Source organism: Falco biarmicus, chromosome 8 (assembly GCF_023638135.1).
Source record: "Falco biarmicus isolate bFalBia1 chromosome 8, bFalBia1.pri, whole genome shotgun sequence".
Classification (NCBI taxonomy): Eukaryota; Metazoa; Chordata; class Aves; order Falconiformes; family Falconidae; genus Falco; species Falco biarmicus.
This window is the reverse complement of record NC_079295.1, coordinates 36,893,567-36,915,680: the sequence shown is the minus strand read 5'-3', so window position 1 is coordinate 36,915,680 and position 22,114 is coordinate 36,893,567. Positions and strand designations below refer to the sequence as shown.

General features: G+C 42.5%; 1 protein-coding gene across 5 annotated transcripts; it reads right to left on the bottom strand.

Annotated features, from left to right (window-relative positions):
* Positions 1-279: 279 nt before the first annotated feature.
* Positions 280-16,166, bottom strand: UBXN4 (UBX domain protein 4). 5 transcript variants are annotated; one of them, XM_056349559.1, is made up of 13 exons: positions 16,012-16,166; positions 9,813-9,915; positions 8,912-8,940; positions 7,941-8,059; positions 7,215-7,377; positions 6,657-6,759; positions 5,033-5,087; positions 4,718-4,882; positions 3,794-3,921; positions 2,630-2,732; positions 2,171-2,302; positions 1,619-1,827; positions 280-886 (listed from the first exon to the last, which is right to left on the bottom strand). In XM_056349559.1, the coding sequence occupies exons 1-13, from the start codon at positions 16,091-16,093 to the stop codon at positions 748-750; spliced, it is 1,530 nt and encodes a 509-aa protein (XP_056205534.1). In that variant the 5' UTR covers positions 16,094-16,166; the 3' UTR covers positions 280-747. The 5 variants fall into 5 exon arrangements, with proteins under 5 accessions (XP_056205534.1, XP_056205533.1, XP_056205536.1 ...); XM_056349558.1 differs by having other exon boundaries at positions 7,209-7,377; positions 16,012-16,165; XM_056349561.1 differs by having other exon boundaries at positions 7,209-7,377; positions 9,866-9,915; positions 16,012-16,148.
* Positions 16,167-22,114: the final 5,948 nt, after the last annotated feature.

Here is a 22,114-nt window from a genome sequence, read left to right as displayed (position 1 = left end):
TAATTAATTAATTAATCTCCTTCAAATAGGAATCCAAAGCCACACAGAACACTTCTAGGTCTCTAATGAGCGGGGAGGGAAGACTGCACCCCTTCCTCAAAAACAAACGCTCCCAGGTGCCTGTACTGAAGCCCTCTAACATTTCCATTTTCCATTTTACATGAGAAGGACCCATCTTTTTTCTTCCAGCACCCAAAACACTATTTCTGATGTGTCTTAACCAGATTTTAATACAAGCAACTTACAAGTACTTCAGAGGAACTTCACAAAAGAAGACAGTTATGTTTTCTGGAAAATAGTTTATTGAGTGCTTGCAGAGTTAAAAACTACAAGGTTTTGCTTGCAGTTGCAGAAGCAAGAAAAAATTTAAACATAAATTAGTTATCTGATTTGCTACTTATAGTGCTTCTGAAACCCTCAATCAGTCATTGTCTACCACGACCTTTATATTAATATCTGGCCTTTAAATTTATATAGCAGAATATTTATAGATTAAAAAGTGCCTTTCTATTATGAAAGCCAATGGAGATTTTCAGGTTTTTTTAACTCTTTGCTTCTAGACCTCAGCTCCACCCACTTTATTTTTCTGACTTAGGTGACTTAGTTTATTCCATACTCCGCTGCAGGAATAAAAAGTAGTTCAGTCAGTGTAAAAATAAGCCCACTTGTCCAGAAGCTTTAGTCAACTTAGATCAAATAAGGGGGGGGTGGGGGAAGCCAGACAATGCTTATGACAGTTACTCAAAACTACATTTGTTGTGTAGAATTTCCATTCCAAGTGTTGTTTTCATCTTCTCCATCGTCTTGAGTCCTCAGTCTATATATTTTGCCTTCTTTTTTAAAGTCTTCCCCCCGCTTTTCCACTACTCGTTTCCTGACTGCTTGCCTAGGGAACAAATGACGGTGAAGTTTGACAGTTTCCCTGGTAATAATTACACAAGAGACGTAAATGCGATAAATGCAGATCGTGCAACACTCCTGTTCTTATTCCCAGTACCAAAAGGCTGAAGAAAGCCACTGTTTCCTTGAGAGTGATACCCAGCTGAAAATTTGTCATTTAGCAGTCAAATTGCCAGGATCTCATTTCCGCTGGGAAGCGCCCAGCATAGCAGCCCCCCCGCTGCTTCACCTGGAGCAGCTCTCCCAGTACAGGCAAGATCTCACTCTAGGCAATACAAAACCTTAACCATCAACATGAGGCAGCAGTTGCTTGAGCTGCTTGTACAGCCACACCACTTCGACATCTCATGTTCAAAATTTTTATCTTCCAAACAGTAGCAGCTGAAGCAAAGCCCACATTTGTAGTTGCAGCTCTAGTCACTATTCACAAATGACTGCAAGACAAAGCTCTCTCTGCTCTCCGACGGGAAACAGAAGCCAACAGTACTGAGTTTGCTTAATCACCCATGCAAAAGCCAAGAAACCCCAGTCAGAGCTGCCATGCAGTTTACCAGCCACCCCATTAACCACCTTTTAACCAGCCAGAAAGGGCAGTGCTCAGGAACTACAAGGGGAGGGCAGCAGCTATGGGACAGATGCAGCTCAGTTCCCCACTACAAAATGAAAACAATCCCAGCAAGCAGTCTGAGAAACAGCTGCCTTAAACAACTTTGATTACCTGCTTTGCTCAACGCTGCTAGATGCCGAAGGACTTGAATGGTCTTGCTGATGAGCCGATCTCACAGCAGACTGTGAGGGGGGTGGACTTGTAAACAAAAAGTTGCTAATAAATCTCCAAACCGCTAAGAGAGGATAAAGTATTGTGCCCAAGAACTTCCACAGATCACCGCCTGAAGCCTGAACAACAGAAGTAGCAGGTCTTCCCGCCTGGTCATAGACACACAAAGCAAATTTGTCAGATATTAAAGCTGTGGTCTTGTAGACAAGGAGTATTTAATCTATAATTCAGAAGCAGCTCAGCAGACACAAGAGAACTCCTTCGGTTACACATTAGACAGATAATTACGCCATCATTTATCTGCTTCAGAAAAATCCCTGCTCCAAATCAGTCCTGACAAAAACTGAAGTTATTTTGCAGTCTGTCTTAGACACAGAAAAGACCAAAATTCAAGCCAAATATTATCATGGCTGACTAAACAGTGAATACACAGCGACAGTACTGCTGTTTGCAGGAAAATGAACAGCAAACAAACCAAAACCCAACACCTACCGGCAGCAACACTACTGAAGCACTGGGTGCTAACTCTAGTTCCAGTAATTTCTTTCCGTAATCTTCTTTGGTAAACTCTCTTCTGGGAAACATTGTTGCCAGTGAAAAATTGCCGTAAGCATTACCAACCGTCTGTGAAAATACAAAGAAAACATTTTATTTGTAGCTGTTCACTTTCAAACAATTGCACATTTGCCCGCTGGATCAATATGGCAAGGTACGCTCAAGAGCTCTGTATCAAATTATCAGTCATCTTTGTATAGAAAAATGAAGGATTCTATCTCTTACTAATGGTACACTGCAGTAATGCAAAGGCAGTTGGTGGCACTGGAGAGGGCCACTACCAAAACCCCCTTCAAAGAAACAAAAAGGCAGGCAGTTGACGACAATTTCCCACCTAGTTGATGCTACACCAAGTTGTAATCAGCACGCAGCTAAGAAAAAGAAACTCCAGTTTACCTGTGCAGCAAATTGCCTTGCTTCTTCTAGCCGTGCTTCAGATGGGAACTGGTTAGTGAAGGAAGATCCATCTGGGAGGCGGAACTGAATCCTGGCTATTGCACTGCGGGACACGTATCGGGGTCAGTCAGCGTATGAACAGGTACACTCAAATGCTCCCGGGGCTTTAGCTTGATGGTATCAATGTGGAAAAGGGGGACAGTCATCCTACGTAAGGCAGCACTGCAGGTGGGCTACGCGTTTGGATCTACAGTTGCTAACCACCTGCTTGTATCCCACAATGCATCTCCCCTGGTTTTTATCACAGTCCAAAATCCATCACGATTCAAACAAGATATTAACATTAATTGTGTAAAAAATGAGTAAGCGCATGAGATATTTGAAGAAATGAGTAGGCTATGTTTCTTTTTGTGTAGCCTGCATTACTTTTATTCTTCAAGCTGTTTTGTTGTCAAGCTGTACTATGTGAGGGGACAGGCATTTAAGCTGTCTTGGCAAGTAATTCTGTACTCCACTAGGCACGGCCCAGCATCACTGTGTGAGTTTCAACACCAGCACAGGCTGTTGCCTGCCCTCTGTTCAGGGCAGTACCAGACTCACAGCGGCTCCGTAACTCCACGTAAGGTTGCTACAGGTTAGAATATTTCTTAAAACAGTGGTGCTGGGCAAAGCAGGAGACAGCTCTGACACAGGCAGCTGATGACCCCAATCAAGCCTTGCTGAACCCAAGCCAAGTGCACACACAGCCAAACAGCTGCATCAGCACCACCCTCCCCGGTGCACTTCTGACATTATCTAGTCATTCGCTCTCGACATGATCTTGCCACATCCTCATCTTCTCTAGTTCCCCACCTAGCCCCATTATACACGGTATTTAAATCAAAGATCAGACAGAAAAAGCTCTCATCTAACTAAAATAACACACAGAGAAAGATGGCTAGAGTTTCAGAATCAGAAATGTCAAAAAGGATGAAAGTTACGAGAGAACATAATATTCATGTAAATAGCTATGAATAAATATTATAAAAGCCAACTTTTTGTCACTATTTTTAAATAGTTCAACAAGGCATCAATTAATAGATTAGGATATATAATAAATCCCTTCAAAGTTCAAGTTTCTTTACTTCTCTCTCCCCAAAGAACATACTCTCTACAGCAACTCACCTTCGCTCTTTTTGAGATGCTTCTTTTCTGGCTTCTATTTCAGCCTGTTTAGCCTGAAGAGCTGCAGCTTTTGCAGCTTCTGCCTCTTCCTTTGATTTTGCAAAGCGAGCTGCTCTTTCAGCACGATCCTGTGAAAGGACCAAAGAGAACCCTTATTCTTTACCATAAATTGGTTCTTAATATTCATTCAAACAGAGCTACGAGCTGTACTCGGTACCCAAGTACAGACAGAAGCAGGCCATACGGAGAAAAGACGGTAGTGCTGCAAAGAATTATTCACTGCCACACTGCACAATCTCACATCACTAGCCAAGAGAACGCACTTTTCGGTGAGTCACTTCCCGCAAACAGTTGTTAATAGCTGATCTTCCCATGCAATTCTAACACTCCAGTGAAAACAAAAGGAAAGATCTTATGAAAAGTTACAGGATTACAGTTCTAAGTGTTCTAGGGCAAAACCTACTAATGAGGAGGGATTTCAATTGTAACAAACTATATTCATACACACATATATACAAACTTAGAAAATAATTCTCCCCACCGTTTTGAGATCAGTGTTCTTTTGCATGTTCCACAATTAAGTATTCCCTGTGCTTCTGTTCCAGAAGCATGCTTAAATTGCAATTATTTTTATGTTCAAATCGTAATTCTCCATGGGGCTTAAGCAACATGAAAGAAAAGTTATGTTTGTTCAGATAGGTAAGAGCATCATAAATATGAAAGCAGAAGTTTCATTTTATACACAGGAAATGCAACATCAACCCCAACCACCACCTAAATTGTGACAAGACAAGGCCACAGGATTCCAAACAGGAAAAATGGACAATCTTTCCAAGTTTCACCAAATGAGAGAATTAATCATTTTAGTCCGCAGTGGCCCCTGTGAGAGAAGCAGCAAGCTACCCTCCAAAACAGGGAATTTACCATTGCAATCTGTTGTCTTATACGCTCTCTAGCAGCCTTCTCCTCTGCCTTTTCTCTGTTCCTTTCCTCTAACATACGTTTTGTCAATTCTTCTTCCTGTCGTCTTTTGTACTCCAACATTTCCTTACCAGTTTTTCTCCGTTCAATTTCTTTCTTAATTTCTTTCTGAATAGAAAACAGAGACATAAAAATTGGACCACAAAATTACCTTGGAAAAAAGACAAGATCGAAGTACACTTGTTTAAAAAGGAATTAAGCATTTATTCAAATAAGGGTATAAAAAAAATTCTAAGTGGTTTCACATTTTTGTGTTACCTGTTCTTCCTCTTTCCTTTTCTCTTCTCTCCTTTCTTCAAGCTTTTTTGTTATTCTATAGTGAAGAATAAAAGTGGAAAGTCTGAAAACTGCAGTATCTGTTATTAACATTTTTAAATGTTAATGAAGCATTTGCAAATACTTACAGAGGAATGGAACACGTGAAAATGAATATGAACTGTAACAGTGCCAATACCTAGTGTAACAGTAATGATTCATTCACATGCGGGTGAATGTGAATAAAAAGATGAGGTGGTGATTCACCACCTGGTTTCCAATTTTTAATGGAGTTTACTGTATTCCTTCTGTCCCCTTCCACTCAGTAAATGAAGATCCTTACATATTCTTACTGTTGAACCAACTTGTAAAAGATACAATAAGCAAACACTACTTATGATCTGTGGGAATAGGAACACTGAATCTCAGGCTCTTCTTTGCTATTCAAGCCATCTGGTTTCTTCTGCACATCGCTTCCTACAATGGAAAGCGAGTAACGCAGAGCACTGACAAAGATGCACGTGCATCTGTCTCATGTCTCCAGAAAGGTGTCTTAGCATAAGGACTGACTTTAAACCATAGTAATTTACAACATATTTTAAGTCTGGGGAAAGGGCAGGCCTGGCCAAACACCACGAGAAGTCAGACAATCAGACAGATTTGGTTTGTGTGGCAGCTGTTTTCCTTTTTGAAAAAGAAAAAGGTAATTACCACAGACCTTTGCCTCTTTTTTTTTTTCCCCCCTGAAAGAAATGTTGTAGATATATGCAAATATGACGTAATTCAAGATTAATGCACATCTTTGAAAGTAACTTTGATATTCATAGTAAAATACTGACTGCATTTTCTTATCGGTGGTAAGTAAAATTATACTTATTGTCCAGCAACTCTGGAAGAAAACTGAAATTAAACATAAACACGTTTTAAAATACATTTAACAGTATAAATAATTCTGTTTACTAAGTATGTGTTATTTATTTTAGATAGGCTATTACAAATAGTATTAGTCTTCCAGATGCTAACAAATAAGTTTATACACAAAATCTTGTATTTAAAATCAGTGTTAATGAATGAACCATTATTGGACCGGACATTTCTGGTTACCACACTTTGAAATACTAGAACTACCATTACTCAGACCTTATTACAGTTCACTGATCAAAACAGAAGAGTCTCAGAAAAGGATTCCGCTGGCTTTCTCAATACACCTAGACTACGAACAGCCATAACATAGACAAGAAGAAAAAGAAATTAAGATAGCATCAAGGTACACAACCTTGGTTAGCACTTTTACCCCAGTTTCAAGTGCTTTCAGTTCAATGTTTTAATAGTAAACATATTGTCTCTATTCAAGCATTAAAGGTGAATGTTTGTATTTTTGCAGATTACCTCTTTCTTTCAGAGTACGTGAAAAATGAGATTAATTTTAAAGATTTTTTTAATCAACCCTACTATTGTCACAGACATCTAAACACAAGTAAGACCATATAAACGCTTGCCAGATAACAGCACTTAAAATCATGTAATTAAGCCTGTTTGTTAAAAACAAATAAAAAGCCCCAAACAACAAAACTGCTTCCTAAGAAACAAATACAATACATTAGGAAGTCTGCAAAAGACAACTTACCGTTCTACTTTGAGCGTAAGATCATTCACAGGCTGAGCATCACTCACTTGCCCATCTGAAGAATTAGCTGCTTCCTGGCTTGCTTGACCTAAATTTGCTCCATCTTCAAGTGATTTATAAGAAAATAAGCCATAAGAGAAAAATAAAAGGTGTATTCCTTATAAAAAAAGATTATGCTCATTGTCAGCCATAATTTGCAGCAACTAGGGTATCTCGAGGAGATAAGAGGTTCTACTTATTTAGACTCCTCCCCCGCACAATTTGGTTTTTCATGTTACCAACCCGTGGAAACTTTTTTTAATTAATCCTTTTTCAAGAAAGTGTACACAGTTTTTATTGTATTACAAACCATCGATTTCGCACTCATTAAAACTGAGCAGAATGACAAGTTATTCTCCCCTCTGGACTTGTGAGAAGCATTCTGGGATACCCAAGATGTCCCTCAACAAGTCCACTCAATACGTTGCCTTTTATGTACTGTCATATAACAACTCAAAAAAAGGACAACTACTTCAAAAACAAATTAGCTAGCACTTGTGTAAAACTACTAACCATTACCGGCAGAAGGTCTTACTGTCTCAGACGTAACGGACTCGGGAGAGTCACAAAGCTCTGCTGCTCTGGACTGTGTATTTTCTGGAGCACCATCAGACTGAGAGGAGTGACAGGGAGCAGGTGACGGACTTCCATTTTCCAAAGGCTGCCCTTTTACTGTGTGCATCTAAGAAATCGGGGGGAAAAACACACCACTGTGAATATTTTCCACAGGTTCAAAGGTCAAAACTGAACTATTTTGGAGAATCGGTCCTATTTGAAATATAAAACTAAACCTATCACATATCGTTAAGTACAATGCAATCATACATTTCATGTTTTTTTCCTCATTTTAGTCTTACACTTGAAATCAAAGTGATAAATCTATATGTATATCACATTCCACATCATCATTTTATAAATCCACATTATAAAACAGTATTAAACCCCCCCCCCCACGTACAAAATAGAGAGTCACTGGGTGTCATTCCAGTTTATAGAATTCTTGACATATTTCTTCCATATTGCAGGGGTTACACAGCTGTTACAAAGCAATCTGTAAGCAACGCAGCACTTGTGCACAGCACCTCCCAGCCCGTTCAGTCTGCGTACTGAATGGAAGTTCGCAGATTTTGTGGCTGGAAGGACACAGAACCAGTGACTCGTACTTCCCCCAGGCACATCTCCCATCCGGAACATGTGAGCACACCCAACTCCATCTGCAAGATGCAGCCTGTGAGCAAGCGTTACCTGTCTAACTTTATGGATTCTGGTAACAAGCTCTTCAACAGAAACGCTGCCAGCAATTACTTCCAAAGGGATTCCATTGTCTCCTATAAAAAAACTGGATGGAACGCACACTACGGGATCTGCACAGCAGCAGTTAAGGGCAACAAATAATGGAAGTTTACAGAGTACTTAAAAAGCAAAAGCAGAAGTCCGTCCTGCAGAAGCTTCTAGCCCAGTATTCTGTCTCCACCTGGTCGCCACTAGTTGGTGCCAAGGGAAGAATTAAAAAAGGATGCTAGCAAAAATGCTGGAAAACATTACATACAACTGATTAGTATTTCTTCTTTTCTTAGTAATGGTTTAAAGCAACATATTTTTCTCCAGCTCACACATACCCAACAAATGACTTGGGAGATTTTGGTTTAGTGCGAGACAACATCTTACGTATTACAATTCAGTAATGAATTCTTCACAGCATTAAGAAAATCCAAGTTTAGACACTGAATCCCCTTCCTTGACATCACGCAGAATTCCTGGGCTACAGGAAGCGAACTGCTGAAGGCAGGCAGATGTGCACCTAACTTCACACCTGGGTAGCTGGTACAACCCCCTCCCACTACTTGTTCTTCCTCCTTCATAACTCCAAACTCCAGCTAGTAATTTAAAGCATTGTTTGCTTGTTTTCCAATGCAGATTAGTAATAGCAAGGGGTTATTTTGTTTACATAAAGCGTTGGATAATTTTCTATTTGAAGAATTACATAGGATTAACATTAAAAAACCCCAACTTGTTCACTTTCTCTAAGAACTAACAGTAAGTTCAATACATAGATAGTACCTTTCAACCACACACTTTATTGCACATTTTTGTGCCCTAAGAAGTATTTTCAATAATACATTGCTTGTAAATGTTCGTCTTAAGAACACTGTTAACTTGTAAAGAGCAATTACCTGTAATCATAACGTAGCATCTAAACTGACCTCAAAGGATACAGATTTGAGAAAACTGCAGGCATGCTTCACTGTTTAAAAGAAAAGATTCATTTAGGAGGCACAATCACTTTGCAACAACTTCAGTTTTAGTCTTTCATCATAAAAATAACTGTCCTACTACCACACACAAAACTATTTAAATACTTGAAAGAACAGTAAAAGCAAATTTGCACTGCATCTTCTCATTAACATTTTGCGTAAGCGTTGACATGGTGACAATCCCTGGTTATCACAGTTCACTAAGTAAGATTTAGGGAAACAGCACTAAGAAGCAATTCAGCAACAAGACATCTAGTCTACCGAGTGCAAACAATACAGGAAGTCTAGTAAAATGTCTATAGAGCATTTTAAAATAATACCGTTTTGGGAAATGCCAATGCACTTTCTGCACATGGACTGGAACACTTAAACGTAACAAAAATAGCTGAGCAGTTTTACCCAGGAACTTCAATGCTTCTCTATTCTACGTGTTACAATAGAGACAAACACATTTTTCTCTGGGGCTTTACAGATTTTTATCTTTCTGAATTCACGAGAGTTTTACAATTTATGTAACTTGGTAAATCAAGCACTGCCTCAAGAGGACTTTCATTGGATTCCAGCTTTTTTTACATAACTTGCGTGTCTCTTCCTATTGAAAAAGGACAACCTCGAGCATTCTTTTACTAGTACTGAAATACAGTCCTAAATATGCAATGAATATTCTCCAGAACACAATGGTGAAATTTTGAAATTTGGAATTTTCTCAGGCTCTAGTGGCTCCAGGAGTACCAAATTCACTTATGCTCTGGAACCTTGTATTTAGACTACCTCCAAATCAGGGTGAGGACTTTAAAAGCCTCCTACTCTCATCATCAATGAAATATTTATAATAAGAGACAGAATTAGAATAGGGTCAAACCTTTTGGAGTCAATTTTAATAGCAACAAAACCATCTGAGGCAGCTTCAGTCACCTTCTCATCTTCCCACCTGGCAGCCATCTCAGTAGATTGTTCATCTTCACCTGCAAGATGCAGCACACGTGTGAAGCTAAACCCATCACAAATTGCTGTTTCTGGTCTGATTTAAGCTTTGCTTCAATTGCTTGAAATCACCTTTGAAAGCCACTCTGGTGACTATTTTCAAGTCTGTTTATAATTTCTTTTGATAATCTGGAGACAATTCACTCTAGCCGATTCACCTTGCTAACATGCCAAAAACCTGATACACCAAACCCCCTTCCCAGCCAGCAAGCACATAGCTTTCACCGTCGTTCAGCTGCGCGGTGAACTGGTCCAAGGGAGCAGAAGGGACCAGACCACACAGATGGAACAGAGACAGAGGAACTGAGGTGATGGGAAGTCTGAAGATTGGTTTGACTGCATCATCTAATTGCACAACTACCGAAAGACCTCACTTTTCATGTTACAGGGAGTAGTAAGCTTACTCTTTAGTATTTTGCTTCACTATACTCTCGTAATATGCAAAGAGATCCCACAGCACAGGGGGAACCATTGCTTCTCCCTGACATTAAGCTTGACCTGCTGACATGCTAAAACTATCCACCACCCCTCATTTTAAATGTAATTACATACTGGTACACCAACTGCTAAGAGGTAAAACTGTATTTTCCACTCCTTGTGAACACATAGTTCAGCAGACGAGGTTTCACAGTTTGATGGTGTTTAAAAAAACCCACCCAAACCACCACAAACCAAGAAACATTTATTTGCAGGATTATCTGTAACTACTTTTGTATTCCAGTTCCTGACATAACTGTAATGGTAGGAGGGGAGGAAACAAAGTGAAGAACACAGAGAAAGAAGAGGAACAGTAGAAGAGGAGCTACTTAAGTCAGGAAGACTGAAAAGGTGCTCTGGGACCACAGATTCAGAAGTGTTATTTATTTTAATCAGAAGAAACACATCAATCGCACATCTTTCAAAGCACCGGTTTAGTGACGATATGGGTTAATAGATCCCGATGAATATTAACCATCTTTCAACAAGTCAACTGGCCTGCAACCATCTGTTTCTCTTCAATCTGTATTACTTTCTAGCAGCTTGGAATCGCCTGTACTCTTGGTGAAGAATTTGAGTCACAAGTACAGAAGTATAGTAGCCCATTATTCAATGGCAACAACAAACCATTTGTTTGTTTCATCCCAATTGCATTTCATGCAGTATTATTTACTTGTTAGAGGTCAGGGGTTCTAGTGGAGTCCCCTGGTGAAGCACCACTGCCTTTAGGCCATGACTGCCTGGCCACATTGCTTCTCAGAGACACACATACCAATACACTGATTTTGGAAAAGTGTCTTGGTTTTCCCCTGGAAGCACTGGAGCAAGTGAGAAAATATTCATCTCTATTATTATAGTTCTACATAAGCCAGTAAATATTTAGGATATTTTATGTTGGAACCTTTCCCGTTCCTTTAAGTGCAGGGATTCCAACTGTGGTCAATGGGTGCAGCTGTTCTGCCAAGAGTGGTTCAGCCTCCTCCCCCACGGCCAACTGCTTAGACAGCTGCCTCACCACACGCTTTTTCAAAAGCACATGTGCTCATCCGATTAGGCTACTAAAAATATCTAAATACTTGCCTAACACTAAGTTTTCCATACAAACAAATGGTGTAGAACAAGAATGCTGAAAGACACAAACAGGTCAGAGACTGTTCACAGTCCAGTCTCCCAGAGACATGACCCATGAATGAAAATGCTGATAACTCACATTTTATCAAGTTCTGTGCCATGAAGCACAGTTTAATATTGTGACTACCCACAGAATAGTTGCTTATTCTCATCTATCTTTTTGTCTCGAGAAGCCTTTCTCATTTGGGGGTCAAGGTTCATTTATTACGGTTTTGTAGTAGTAATTATATCCTGAAATGAAAACTGCCAGGTCACAGGAAAAGCATCAGAGAAGTCAACAGGTCAAGCTAAACAAACAGAATTTGGCATAATTCATAATCCGCTAAACACTGAGCTATCACAACCGCCTCAGAATTCTAGTTCCCAAGACTCTGGGATTTCTGGTTTCTCAAACAAAAGCATTGCTTTATTTCACTTAGCAGAAAGACCTGCACACAATTTGCAGTCACACTTGTTCACCTCTTACATTTGGACAGGTAAATTTAGATATCTACATAGGGAAAACATACCCATTTCGCACGTGATTCAGGTAACTGGAAGAGACTTTTTCTTCAATGATTTATGTCTTGTACAAGGAACATATTCAAAACCATCACAGGTTCTCAAAAGAATTTAATTCCCCTATTCCTCCGTGCAGAGTCATCAGGGAAAAGTGTTTTCCTTTCAGAATAAGGGAGATAAAAAGGCCAGTTGACTTCTCAATGTCCAGCATTTCATAACTACTCAGTAATAAGGACTGTCCGCTCTGGAAATGACAGAAAGCCAGGACATTAAGCTGTTCACCTCCTCCTCCTTTGCATCATTTCACATATTTAATTTGAAAAGTGCTTTGATAAAGCTTGGCTACAAAATACTAACAAATAGCTTGTTGACTGCAAACCAGTTTGTAAAAAAAAAAAATATCTAAAAATAAAGTTATGAACAAAGGAAGGTGTGTTTCTAGCAATGTTACTAAAAAGAAACACAAACATTTTACCTTGAAGTTTGTTATCACCCACTCCTCCATTTTTCTTCCAAAAAGCACTTTTTATGAGTAGCCTGGGATTTTCGTGACCAGAGCATGTCTAACCTTAGGAATCTGAGGAAGTTTCATACCAAATGAACAATTAACTTTACATTAATAAGTCAAATAATGAAATGAGTTTTTTAACTCCTCAGCCTAGAAAATCATCTACAGAACAGCTCCCAAAAAGACACCAGAGACATTCACCAGACCTGTTTCAGCATCAGCAATACTTTTTTTCTTGTGCAGGTGCAGAACCTACTGGCAATTATTTGATGCCACAAAGTAACCAGTCTGGTCCCCAAACACAACTTCCTTGCTCGGTGTGTACAGAAGCCTCTAAATCTCACCTTAGTATTTAAAATCAGTTTTGTAAGGCTGAAACGCTTCACCTCATGCTCCCTGGAGAGTAGGAAGCAACCTCTTTTATTGCAACTTCCCGTGAATTTAACTGCATCTTTAATATGCTTACACAACTGCATCACCAGAATATGCTGTGAAGGTTTTGAAACCTGAACTAAAAAAAAGTCAGGATTATAGCTGCAAACAAAAATGTTAAAGAAGAAACCTGTTTGAACATCATGCAATCGCAGTCACAAACACCACCTCATTGTTAAGATAAAAAGCCATGTTATTCCTTGCTTGACCAGAAAATATTCAAGAATCAGAAAGAATAATCCAGTTCTTCATTTTCTAGTGCATGTTTAGGAAAGTGCTGTGAAGAGAGAGAAAGACACAGACAGATAGTAGCAGAAACCAAGTAGAGATGGACTCACCACAAATAAAAAAATTTTGTCAAGGCTGTATCTAATAGCTACCCTTCGCAGTGGCCATCCTAAAATTCCAGTTAATTTATATTTTCCATTTCTTTCACTAATTTTTCCTCTTTATTATTTTTTTGTCCCCATATACATTATTGGACAGAGAGTACAATGCAAAACAGAAACACTCAACGCTCCTGGAAGCACTTTTCCTGCTCTGAGAGCTGCTTCCAAATGCTTGTCTCTGACATCTGTGGGCAAGCATATAGTGCAAAGACTCAAAGTTACCATCACCACCAACTGCGTAGTTTTAAATGTGGCTTTACCCAAACAACAAACCCCATCACTGCTAGCATAACAATAAGACTATTCTTGCACTCAGCATCCTTCAAGCTTGCCTGCTTCCACACATGGTAAGAACCTAAACTCTTGGGCTTCCCAATTCCCTCTCCCAGCAGGTGTAACAGAAGAGCTTCACAACCAGCTCCATCACAGGTCAGCTGCCCTGACCCCAGTGCTCCCAGGGCAGACCACAACTCAGCAGAACTCTCCAACTCTTCAATTTTGGAAATAAGGTTGCCCTTTTCCAGGCCTCCTAAGAACAAACAAAACAAATCCTTACATACCATACTGTCAAAACTAAGTGTTCAAGGCCAGGCTGGATGGGGCTTTGAGCAACATGATCTAGTGGAAGGGGTCCCTGACCACAGCAGGGGAGTTGGAACTAGATCATCTTTCAGGTCTCTTCCAAGCCAAACCATGTGATGACTGAACTAGGTGACATCCTGCAATCATAAATTTATCTCCGTTCTGTACATCTACATATTCCTAGTCAACACAAACACACACCTACAAGAAAAGGCCAGTTGTGGACAATATTAGTTTCAAAAAAATACTGGGAATAAGTTACAATGTGCATATCTCAATGTACATATGTCTAAGTTCAAAGTACACATAGGTACTGAATTACTATTTTAAAAAAATAAGTCTTTGCGGACTAACTTTGGCGGGACGCCAGCTGCCCACCAAAGCTGTTCTATCACTCCTCAGCTGGGCAGGGGAGAGAAAATACAATGAAAGGCTTGTGGCTCAGGATAAGGACAGGGAGACGTCACTTGCCACTTACTGTCACGGGCAAAACAGACTTGGGGAAAATGAATTCTTGATCACGAGAAAGTATCACGAGAAAGAAAAACAAACCTTAAACACCTTCTCCCCCTATCCCTCCCTTCTTCCTGGGCACAACTTCAGATCTTCTCTCCCTCCTGCCTGTCCAGCAGCACAGGGGTATGTGGGGAATGGGGGCTGTGGCCACACACTGCCCCTGCCCCCCCCCGCCCCCCCCAGAGGAGGGCTCCTCACACTTGGCCCTGGCCCTGCGTGGGGTCTTTCCACGGGAGACAGCCCTCCACAGACTGCCTGCTCCCATGGGAGCCCTGCCCAGGGGCTGCAGCTCCTCACAAACTGCTCCAGCCCGGGGCCCTGCGGCGGGGCGCAGCCCCCCAGGAACATGCTGCTCCAGCTGGGGTCTGCAACAAGTTTCTTCTTGTTTACCACGTGACTTTCCATTTCATTTTATACACCATACTATGGTCATCTCTTTACTGACTATGAAGGCAGACAGCTAGGATAGGTGCTGTAGGTAAACACACTAAGCACGTTTATGCAAGAGATGGAAATAAAAAATCGCCACGGCAAAAGGCTTTCGCAGCACAGCCCCCCGCCTGCCATCACGATGCAGGGGCTTTAAAGCACTGCCCTAAACCTGCGCGCACTGCCCAGCCCCGCTCCGGCACCCGCACGGCACGCTGCGGCCCAGGTCTGGCTGCTGGCAGTCTGTGCACTGCCCAGGGGAAAACGCTCTTCTCCCAGCACAAGGGAAGCCGTGTCAACAGAGGGACCCAGCTCTGCTTTTCTGCTCGCCGCACCTCCAGGAGCTGCCTTCTTGCAGCCCACGAACCCGCCGGGTCAGTCACTCCTACGGGGACACCACCAGCCGCCAGTTTAGCGCGGCTGTTTTTTCATGAGGTACCTGAGGAACTTCAAGCCACAAGCGTTTAAGGAAAGAGTAAAACCAAAAGAAACAACACGCCCAGGTACATCAAGCCAGAAGAACGGTAAAGGGCCTGTCTGATATCCTCCCTTCCCTTCACCTATCCATATTTTTCCAGACAGAAAGGCAACGTACGCAGGGACAATGGCGGTTTGATGGGTTTCAGCGGCCGCTCGGTTACAAACCGGACGCTGCAGCCGCCTCAGGAGAAGCTGGCGGCTGCGCACAGGCCGCTCCAGCAGCCGCCGCGGAGCGCGGGCCCGTGCGAGGGGCAGGCGAGGCCGGCGGGCAGCCGCTGGCGCCGCCCCGGAGCGGCCGTGGCACCGCGAGGGCCCGGCCGGGCCCGCACCGCCGCCGCCGCCGGGCTGACACAGCAGAAGCAGCCCGGGGAGCTGCAGCCGGGGGGGCGCCGCGGGGCCTACGGCCAGCCCCGCCCGCGGGCCCGCCAACGACCAGCGCCGGCGGGCAGGGCCGCGGCCGGGCCCAGCCGCCGCGGAAGGCAGCGGGGCCGCGGGAGCCGCCGGGCCCGAAGCCGCCCCGGCCGGCCGCAGGGTGCTGGCCGCAGCCCCCGGGCCCCTCCGGCGGCGCGGCGGTGTCAGCGCGGGGGCGGGCGGCACCCGGCCCCGCACCCCCGCCCCGGCCGGGCCCGTACCTGACACGAACACGACGAAGACCGAGCTCCGCTGCTTGGCGGCGGCGATGGCGGCCGGGATGGAGCCCCCGAACCACATCATGGTGCCGCCAGCCCCGGGTGCTGCCGGCCGCCGCCAGGCGCATGCGCGGTCGCACCGACGGCGGCTGCCCGCGCGGCGTGTGCGCGCTGGGCGCGGGCCCGCCCTCGGCCACGCGCGGGGCGGTGGCGGGCTCGACTCCGCCCGGCGCCGGCGCCATCTTGGCGCCTCGCGTGGCTGCGCGGCGGTTCCCCCCCAGCCGCGCCCTGCCGCCATCTTGGCGCCCCGGCGCCTTCGCCTGGCTGCGGGGCGCTGCCCCCCGTCCGTGCCCTGCCGCCGCAAAACGGCTGAGGCGGGCGAGGGCAGCGGCGGGGAAAGGGGCTCACGCGATCAAGGCACCCCAGGCCCTGCGGTGAGGGGCTCTGAGGGCAGGATGGCCACGGCGGCCACCCTGGGAAAGTCAAGGGCGTGACAGAGGGCGGAAGCGATGGCGCTGCCACTGTTTGACAGAAGTCCATGCTAAATAGGACAAAAAGTAGAGTGTGCGCCATATCCAGATCCTGCACAGCAGGCAGGAGGTGAGGCCAGGGCAGCCTCCATGCTGAGGCAGGCTGTGAAGGATGGTCGGGACGCCATGGCGTTGACAGCACAGCCTTTTTGGGGCCATAGCCAGCAAAGGCAGTTGGCGTCTTGGATAGATGTTGCACCGTAATGAAGACAAGACAGCTTCAAGTGCTGATGATAACATTTTGGAAAAAATGCTGCGCTTAAGCTTTTCTGAAACACAGTTGGGATGGTGACTGTCTTCTGGGTAACTATTGCTGGTGCAGATACTGTCAAAATACCTGAAGGCAAAAACAAAAAATACACAGGCTGTCAGCCTAGAAAGCTTTTCACTTGTATTTTGTGTAATCTGGACTTTAATTAGAGAAGTCACTGGATAATGTTGACTAAAACCCCCACAAAGCTATACTGAAAAGAGGCACATCAATGTTAAAAATACACAAAAATTGTTTTACCTTTCAAGATGTGGCATGTGGAGAATATGTCGCAGCAGTCCTGCTTGTTGGGTAAGCTTTGCCTGCGCATTCAGTGATTCTCTTATGTAACTGTCAGAACACTATAGGTCTTCTGCTGAGATATTTTTTTGCATTTTTTCTTTCTTCATGGTTCAAAACAGATCTAAGAACAATGCCAAAGGCTGAATGGTGTTAAACTATAGATTTTTTTTGAGATGAACAAAAAGACATCTCTATTAAGGACATGCATATAGAGGAAAAGGTTAGGTTCTAATGTATGTCAGCATCTTAAGCTCTATGAAGAATTTGAAAGTTACATTAATTGTCATGGCATTTCTAACAGCTGTAGTTTGATTGCATCTCATTTGAAGCCCTACATTGGAAGCCAACTTGCATGAGAAGGGTAAGTGAAGTGTTGAACACCAGATGTTTTGGAAATTATTTTGCAAATACAATTTTCAAAAATTTCTACACCACAAGGAGGAGATTTTGTTTAAACATGAAAGAAGGGCTTACTAATGACTTTTGTGTACAATCTTTTACATCACCAGGGACTATTTATATTACATTCTCAAATAATTACAGTTTTAAATGTATAATTCTCTAACTGCAGGGTCACTGAGTTGCTAGTTGTACATGCCTTTGCTGCTATAATTGATGAGGGCCCTTAGCACAGGTGTCCATGGAAAACAGCAGAGGTCTTCAATTTGTAGGCCTAGGAAAAGGGAGGGGTAACTACTAAGGTAGAAAGCTTTATTGAGAAATAAAAAATAATTTGACAGCTGAAGCATTACCTGGGATTAAGTGCCTTGGTGTGCTGCAAAGTCAGTGGCTGACTTAGGCAGATTGCTTTAGACACTGGGAACATTTGTAAGGCCGGACAGAGAGATCAAGTTGAGCGGCTTTCACCGTCTCAGAGGGGGGTACATGTGTGTTCAGCAATCGGTATGGGAAACAACGCAAGACAGTCATGTTTTAAGAGGTGATTCCCCTCCCCCCCCCCCCCCCCAAAACTAGCACAGGTCTACTTGGATGAAAAAGGACAATGTTTTTATTAGTGAATTATGTTTTTATTAGTGAACTATGTTTTTAATTGCATCGTTGTTTCACACTTATCACTGGTTCATTAACGAATCAAAGTATCAGTTTACTCAAATTTGTTGCCTTTTTACTTGGCTTAAACATGGAGACAAGCTCTGGTGTATTTCCTAGTATGTATAAATGAATGTGATAGACTGTCATAGCACACTTAATAATGCTGTTTCTTAGAGTAACTAATTTGGAACCTTATCATAAGAAGGGCAAGGTTGTGCTGCATACCAGTCTCTCTAATTAACCCTACAACTAATGCAAAATTTAGGGCATTAGAAAGAAGCAGAATGACAGTGTCTTTGCTCTCAAGTTTAAACAGAGGTCCTCTGGAATTCAAGTGTGATGTGCATTATTGCTGTTTGGTTGTTTGTTGTTTTTTTTTTTTAAGCTAGCTGTCAAGTAATTTTTGGAACTCAAATGTAAGTGATTGTTTGGGGTTGAAGCTAGTCCATATTGCAGCCAGCTTCTAGCGTGCTTTCCACCTCTGTTGCACCTGTGCCTGAAAAATGTCTCTGCTGTCAGCATGGTGTATTGTCATCAATCCTTAGTCTAATTCCGATTCTCAGTTAACCGGGGCATGGGAACTGAATGAAGAATAAACCTCACTGTTCAGCATTATCCACAGCAGCACAGTTTATTTTCATTATTTGTATCAATTTTAAAAGCATACAACTATCAGCAACATACAGATTTTCCTATAGAGCTCTTTGGTTTACAGCACTAGTCTTTTGTCTGACATTCAGATTTCTCTTCAGAAGTGAAGAAACAGTTCATTACAGTTGCATGCATCCCGTATAATGACTAGGCTCATGTGCTTTACCAGTAAGACTGAAAAATGAAAAAAAAAGCAGTAAACTCTAAAGTGTGTGTTTGTGCCCTGGACCAAATGTTAGTGCTTAATTATCTCTGAAGCAAGATCCACTTTCAACCTGACAAATTTTGACAAACGGCAAACATCGCAAAACATCCAAGTAGTTACAAGCAGGATAAAAAGTAAACCTTGTTAATAAAGGGCTGCCAAACAGAGTTGGGTCCAAACTCCAGCCCTACAAGCTTAAACACACAAGGCAGATGCTGAACTCAAAGGAGGCCCATACACATTGTGGTAAGAACAGAACTGCGTACATCTTCAAGTCAGCTGAGAGGCAACGTAATTTACACTGGACCTTGCATCTGAGGTTTTCAGATGTGAATAGTGACTTTGGTCTCAGGTGGCAGAGTAAGAGAACTTAAAGGGACTTAATTTTCAGAATGTTCTGGAAATCGGGCCCTTTGTAAGTGTTCTGGTCTACACCCAAGAAATAAGGCTTCCAAAACGAAGTCACATTGACATTGTGCACTCTTAAGTTTATACTTGTTGACATCAATAGCAAAAAATACCCAACCCCAAAACATTTTAAATGTGACTAGGAGCAGGACATTGAATAGAGGCAGCATATCAACTCTCATGAATACTAAGCGGTGGAAACATTGAAAAGATTGAAATAAGTCCTTTCTCAGCTGCAAACACATAAAAATTCCAGCTACAATAATTTTGCATGCCCTGTAACGTGAAAATGGTTTGATTGGTTTTCTCCAAAGCTTCATATAAACATTCTATGCTTGAGGGCTAAATACAGGCAGTTACAGCCTGCATCGGTTTTCTAGGGGAAAAATAGGTCACGGTGCTACCACAGGTATTTATAAAAGAAGTTAGTTGCAATTTTTATTATGACTCCCCTTCAGACATCAAAACAAGTTAATACAAGATTATCTCAAAACAACAAAGTGAAATGTGAAATTTTAAGGCACAAATGAGTGTCATAGCATGAGAATATATTTATTCCACCTTGAGAGGGAAATGGCTTGTGTTACTAGATGGGAAATGGGTATCGAGCTGTTTGAATAACGGAAGAAAAACCCAAATGGTCTTACTGTGAAAGGCATGTTGCGTACCAAAGAACCTTATTTTATTCATCAAGCTGAACAGTTCTTCCCTTGCTTTGACAAAACTGAACTCCCGTCTCCATACTACTGTCCTGTACCCCTGGACCTCAAAACATAACGCGTGTTTGACAGAAGGCTGGCAGGATTAGGGATGGTTTCAGGTAGGAACAGCTAAGTGCTAGTCTTCAGTACACCACAGTGCTAGATTCCTTTCTTTGCACATGTTCCACTGCTTTCCTTTTGATGTTGTATTCTAAGCACGTGAGTGAAAGAAAAGGATTTCAGATTATAATAGGTTCAACTTGCTCGGGGGGGAGTCTCGGGTAAGACGCAAGATGCCCCTTGAGCAACGTTTCACTCCAGTCCAGCCTTACTGACACACAAGGCACACGAGGCTGTAGCTTGGCAGCCGCGTGGGGGCCGTCAGTGGATTCTCAGGTGTGCTGTTACGATCTGCCCAAATCCAGCCTCAGGTCCACGTGGTTTTGAGTGTTCCCAAAGTATGGAGCTTAAATTTGTTTTCTTAATTTTGAATTATCCTTTTCGCTGGAATACCACAAATAATATTGAATATTCACAGTTCAGGGATGCATTTTACACAGTTATAGAAAGTATTAGTTAAAAATTTAAAGCAATTGCAGCCTTTGGCAAAGAAGGTAATAGCCAGATTTGTTCAGCTTTTCTGGTTATTCTTCCAGTGATTTTTCCTCAGCTTTAAAAGTTGTAAGACATGTTCCTAACCAATTGAAATGTATTAGATTACTGCAATGTAGTTTAAATCCCCACGCAATTCTTATGGGTTTAATGGTAAATGACAGGAAGCTCAAAAACACTAGACTACTAGATTTGTTGAGAACACCTGAGAACCAAAAGGGGCAGAACTAGGAAAGCCAGGAGGTACAAATGGCCTTGGTTAGATGAGTTTACACCCTGTTTGCTTACTAGAGACAGTACAAAATAGCACAAAATCAGGGATGAACAAGACTGTAAAGCAGAAATACTTGAATTCTGTGCCCACTGTAGACATCAGAGACCTTTAATGCTTCCAGAGTCCTGTTACTTGTGTCTGTGTGGCTCGTATCAGTGCATCCAGATTAAAACAAAAACAACAAACCAAAAGCCCCACCAAAACCCCCACCTGTCCCTGTTTAACTCTGAGGAAAACATACTCAGAAAGGGTGACCAGCCTGCAGTAACTGTAGGTATCAGATTCAGGATAAGAGCACAGTGGGCTTATTAAATGTTCTAATTCTTTCTTCTAGGGCAGTCTGCACTGCACTCAAGTTTGCAACTTACTTGATAAGAATTAAATATTTGCTGGGCCTGATTCCTAATCAGTGTGCTGTTCCCCTCCTTTTGTTTGGATTGCTTGCATTCTCCATGCTTACCTCTCTCGTTACATTTTCTTCTTTGGTCATTATGGGGAGTTTATTAAATGAAGCAAGACATGCAGGGCCCTTTGGAAATGGCTTGATTTGAGGGTAGATTTAATTCATAGGTCATTCAGAACAGGTGAAAGCTCTCAGCTATGAACGACTCTTTACATACATGAAAGTCTTGTCCTGGAATGTGTTAGCCACAGGAGGCAGCTGCCTCTCTGTGGCTGCAACACCTGTCCTTTAATCTGTTAACCACCTTACAGGATTAAAACCATAATCTTAAACTAGCACTGGAAATCAACAAGAGGCTGTGATGGAATCTGTGCGTTAGTCATGTTCTCTCTGTGCTATTCAGAGGAGGGAAATACTACAATCTGCGTAAGCTGAGGTTCTCCTCGTCTTTGGTTTTGGGTGCAGTAAACTACAGAAATCCAGCCCGAGGATGAAGAAATATATCCCCTCATTCAAGTAGTATATTCAGTCAAGTAGTAGCGTTAGAATTCAAATGCGAAGTACCACCATCCTTTTAAAAAAGCAGACAGGCGTAAGTAGATTTATCTTTCGGCCACCACTTGAAGCTGAACATTTCCCCCTGTGTTTTAGGGGAGCATCTGAGCCCAAGTTGACCTTTAGTCATGCAAATACCTGTTGCTACAGCATTTTGCAGA